At 42.1% G+C, this 5,145-nt stretch overlaps 1 protein-coding gene across 2 annotated transcripts; it reads right to left on the bottom strand.

Moving 5' to 3' along the window:
- Nucleotides 1-1,211: 1,211 nt before the first annotated feature.
- LOC141375819 (E3 ubiquitin-protein ligase RBBP6-like) lies at nt 1,212-4,109 on the bottom strand. 2 transcript variants are annotated; one of them, XM_073910769.1, is made up of 7 exons: nt 2,659-3,317; nt 2,369-2,465; nt 2,190-2,265; nt 1,955-2,043; nt 1,818-1,878; nt 1,576-1,715; nt 1,219-1,480 (listed from the first exon to the last, which is right to left on the bottom strand). In XM_073910769.1, the coding sequence occupies exons 1-7, from the start codon at nt 2,816-2,818 to the stop codon at nt 1,306-1,308; spliced, it is 798 nt and encodes a 265-aa protein (XP_073766870.1). In that variant the 5' UTR covers nt 2,819-3,317; the 3' UTR covers nt 1,219-1,305. The 2 variants fall into 2 exon arrangements, with proteins under 2 accessions (XP_073766871.1, XP_073766870.1); XM_073910770.1 differs by lacking the exon at nt 1,818-1,878 and having other exon boundaries at nt 1,212-1,480; nt 2,659-4,109.
- Between the last annotated feature and the right edge of the window lie 1,036 nt (nt 4,110-5,145).

Below are 5,145 nucleotides of genomic sequence, written 5' to 3'. Positions count from 1 at the left end.
ACTGGTCCTTACTTTGTCTCAAAACCAGTAAAGTGTGTGTAGAATTGGTCCCCACTTTGTCTAAAAATCGGTTGTGTATGTGGCGGACCCCACTTCTACACAAAACCTGAAATGTCCCCACAAGTGACCACTGTGTCAGGTCTAAAAATAAAATTGCAGAATATCCAAAATCTGAAGTGATTTTATGAAATAGTTTGTGTTTTTGTGTGGCAAACTATTTTTTTATGTCTCTAACATCATCAGAAAGGGCGGTCCCCATTACGTAACCACCGCGACAGGTGACCCCCACAATGCACAAAAACAAGTATGTGTGTGTTGCTTGTTTCTTATTTACCCATGCAGTGACTTATAGGCATAAATACTATGTAGGCTTGCTAAAGGGTTGCATGAGAAATGTCATCATCGTGAGAGCTTGACTTTTTTTTTGTCGCTGCCTTTAGTTGTGGTGAAATGAGATGCATCATGTCGTTTATCTGTTTGTGCAGTCTGTACCTTCATTTCTGAATCGTGTGGCATCGTACTTGAAGCCAAGTCATTTAGCCCAAGGCATAGTTGTCTTAGAATGAGTAGTTTGCTGATCAAATTCCACATTTTGATGAGGCAAAACACATCTTGGATGTTTTAATTACTATTTTAGGTGAAAAACAAAACAATGAGATTTGTGTAAAATCTAAAGTTAACCAAGTCCAGCCCGCCATCTTGTCCTGCCTCTCAGTTCTCTTAAGCCTTGGGCCGGCTCTGTGAAGTGGCCTCTTTTGGGCTCATCATTGAAGACCGGACGAGCTGCAACATTTCGTTCTGCCAGGTTCTGGGAGTAGATGAGCATGTCATCGCTCTAGACTATGGTCAACTTGTGAAGTTACTCATACACCTCCGCTCATGGCATATTACCATTAAAATGAAACTTTTCCAGCAGAATATGACGCTCTAAAAAAAAAACTCCATCGGCACTGGTAACTATGAAAAACACGACTGAGCACTAATAGTGTACTCAACACTTTACACTGACATTTGAAGGATCACCTGACATTAAAGACTGAAGTAAGAACGCTGAAAAAAACCCATCAGATTTTAGCCCAGAAGAGTTTCTCTTTTCCTAAATTAAAGCAAAACTTCATGATATTGTGTTTATGAATTCATTCGTGTGTGTGTTTGTGTGTGTGTGTGTGTATGTGTGTGTTGCACTGCTGGAGTGAAGGTTAACCAGTCCACACAGTTCATGCGGCTATAATCTTTATTATCTTTTATTAATAAACTATGTACAATATTTACACGTCGGCTCCAGGTCTCTTGGATGAAGGTCTCTCAGCGACGTGGTCTCTTCTGGTCGCCGCGCGTCTCTGGTGAAGATGGGGAGCGGGACCGTTTCCCTCCGGCGTCCCGGACCGAAGATGCCGCACCTGCTGAGGACGAGGAGGGCAAAGGCTCGGTCTGGCAGGAGAAGGACGGCCTCTTTCTCTTCTCAGCAGCATAGGCCTCACTGAACAGATCGAGCGCAAACACACACAAGCAGACATCATGTGAGATTTGGACAAACACTAGAACATGCGGCTATGCCAAGTACAGTTTACTCACGCGTCTATGATGGGAATGACGTATCTGCCGCTGCCGTCTATCATGACTCCCTTTCGGTCTGGGTCGTCCACCTCCAACAGGAAGCTGCGGGGAATCCCTGTGCTCTTCCGGATGCGCTTGTGCGGCGCGGAGCGGCTGCCCTGTGAATTGAGGAGTGACAGTCAAACTCTGAGCAAACAATCTGACTGATGAGGACAAGAGCTCAAGTTCACAGCAACCGTGAGCTTGGAAAACCCAGTTACCACATTAGTGGGGCAGTGCCTAATGTGGTGTCCCGGGATCCCAAGCAGCCTCATGGCCTCACTAGTGAACATCAGAACCATGAGAATCAGCTCAGACATCTCTCACAAAGCAAACCTGTCAGTGTCTGAACGCTCACCTGCTGGAGTAGTAGCACAGGCTGGACTGGTACATCACCGCTTTCAGCTTGTCCTCCTCTGACGCCTTTGCCTCAGCCAGATTCTCAGTCTGTTTCACAGGCATTTGCACATTTGAATCTTTTTCACCCTCAACCCTTCAAACAATCTCAAATCTCCCTAAGAAGCTGAGTGCGTGTGCGTATATTGTGTGCTTTACATTGCGTTTTGCTATTGTGCTATTCATTTGTTCAATACCTTCAACAACTGCTCCAGTGAGAGGAGTGAAGGATCAGCTCTAGGTGAAGGTTCACGCCAGCGTCCAGCTTGATGTCTGCAAAACAAAGGAGCTTGTGTGACTAAAACACCAGGGACAGACCAGGAGTCTTCATATAACATCTAACAGAGGACGCGTGTGCTCATTTCACAGCACTTACCCAACAAATCTTCTGTTTGAGGACTTCAGTCCCGCCGCAGGGATCCGTCTGATGATGACCGACGTGTTTTTAGGGATGAGAGCATCATCTGTGTATTCTGACAGCAAAATAAAATCAGAATCAGCACATAATTATGGAGCACGGTATACTTTGAGAGCCATTAGCCTTTTAAAACAGCCAAAACATCCCTACATGTCAGCATCAGCACCACCTTACAGCTTCCAGAAGTGTCTGATATAACGCATCTAATGTAAGCGTAGAACAGTTGAAGTGTCTTTTCCTCAACTCACCTTCATCAGTCTGGGCGTTGCTGATCTTCAGCTGGCAGAACTTCAGCCTCTTGCTCCTCATGATCTGCCGCTTCAGCTCCCCCGCGCTGATGTTGAGGCCTTCAAACTGGAGCGAGTCGTAGGTGAGTCGACTCTGGAACCTGTAGTGAACACAAGACATACTGAACACAAACACAAAGCACAGCGTAATAAAAAGGGTCAAACCTGAGTGATGGGAACAGCAGGCGATCAATCGACGTATCCAACGATCAATAATATCGATAATCTGGAAAAATTGTCACGGAGGACGCAGAGATCAGATGCCAATCGACACAGCGAGATTCAAACAACACCCACAGGACGGTTGTCATGGATGCTGATGATGAACACGTGACGCATGCGCTGTACAACTTCCGGCAATATTATCATTATTAATATTAATTTTATTGATAGTAGTAGTAAAATCATTGCGATAAGTATAATAAAATAAACAGCAGAACAGTTGGCCATCTCTGAATAATACACAGCGACGTTTCCCTGCACGAACGATTCAGGCCTTCGCCAAGAAGACTCGGGTGAGTCGATGATTCAGGGATTGATTCAACTGTCCGTTCATCCTATTGGCTTCTTTGGCTGAATGAATCGTTCAATGCTTTACTCAAATAAAGCGGCCTCTTGCTGCCACCTATTGGGGGTTTGCTTTTTTGTTTTCAAAAGTACTTTGACACTTTTTTAAAGGCACCTTTAAGTTCATTTTTGCACAAAAGCTCGTCTCTGTGCGTTCCAAATGGTTTGAAATTTCCTTAGCACATGGTTTACTTGATGCGTTTGAAATTTTCAATGTAAATCCACTCGTACTTGCATTTGATCTTTATTATGCCTTAAAATCAAAACTATACTAAAGGTGTCTTATCCAAATGCAGATTTTCATTCAAAACGTTATGACAGAACCATATTACTTTACAGTGGCCCATGGATATATATATATATATATATATATGTGTGTGTGTGTGTGTGTGTGTGTGTGTGTGTGTGTGTTGCTTGTTTCTTATTTACCCATGCAGTGACTTTTAGGCATAAATACTATGTAGGCTTGCTAAAGGGTTGCATGAGAAATGTCATCATCGTGAGAGCTTGACTTTTTTTTTGTCGCTGCCTTTAGTTGTGGTGAAATGAGATGCATCATGTCGTTTATCTGTTTGTGCAGTCTGTACCTTCATTTCTGAATCGTGTGGCATCGTACTTGAAGCCAAGTCATTTAGCCCAAGGCATAGTTGTCTTAGAATGAGTAGTTTGTGAGGTGGATTTTATACTCTTTAAAGTGTGAAGTTAATATATATATTCAAAGTGTATGTATATAATCTGCTTGTAGACTTGCATACCATTAGAAGAATTACCATATCACAAGAACTGGATAAGTTATATAGTTACCAGGTTTGGGTCAGGGGTTAACCTAGGTGGAAATTGAGGTCAGGGGTTAACCTAGGTGGAATTTGTGTAATATATGGAGAACAAAGAAAAAAACTGGTGTAGAAGACTATTTAAACAGGCTAGAATTTGAGTGAGTCAGAATTTTTCAGACAGAGATGCTACTGGGGGTCTCCTGAAAGTTCTCCTTTGTTGTCGACAATAAAGTATATTCTTCTGATATTCATAACCTCCAGACTGAGTTTGATTTAGTAAGAGAAAAACCAAGAAAACCACTACATTTGGCGTCCCTCTGGGTGGGCTGGAAAGGAGCAGGACTGGTGTTGCTGTGCATGCTGGACTGGAGAGAAAACACAAATATGTGGCCACAATAAAAAACGGTAAGCGATTTTATGCTTATTAGTTTGTGTTTTTTCTGCCAGGACCTGCTTGTACAGGTAAATACACTTGAACTGTTTCTCCAGCTTTAAAGAATTAAAAGTAAATGTAAAAAAGATATTAAAGAAAAAAGGGGTTTTGAATAACAGAAGAAAAATAATTTGCATGCAAATGATCTGTGTTTTCCTAAGAGGGCCTTGATGGATAGGATAAACATTAACTAGTAACTGTTACTCAGATTTGGGAAATTATTAATGATATAAGATATGCATAGAGCATTTATAGGTTTTAAGAGAGAGTCTTCAATGTGTGGTGACAGTTAAGAGATTAAAGCAGAGTAAGGTATGCAAATGATCTGTGTTTTCCTAAGTGGGCCTTGATGGATAGGATAAACATTAACTAGTAACTGTTACCCAGATTTGGGAAATTATTAATGATGTAAGATATGCATAGAGCATTTATAAGTTTTAAGAGAGAGTCCTTAATGTGTGGTAACAGTTAAGAGATTAAAGCAGATTAAAGTAGAGAGATGCGCGCTAAGACCTACGATACCGCTTTGTTTGAGGAGATAAACAAAGGGCTGCATGGGTAGGCGAAAGCCTGTGGTTACCGCTCTAAGGTTAGAGGGCTGCTCGGACAGGTCACTCAAGAGGAGTGTAGTGAAGAGTATTTATTTAATTGTAGTGTTTGTGTATTTGTTGC

Source organism: Danio rerio, chromosome 8 (genome assembly GCF_049306965.1).
Source record: "Danio rerio strain Tuebingen ecotype United States chromosome 8, GRCz12tu, whole genome shotgun sequence".
Lineage (NCBI taxonomy): Eukaryota > Metazoa > Chordata > Actinopteri > Cypriniformes > Danionidae > Danio > Danio rerio.
The sequence above is the reverse complement of the archived record's forward strand: the minus strand, read 5'-3'. Positions and strand labels throughout refer to the sequence as shown.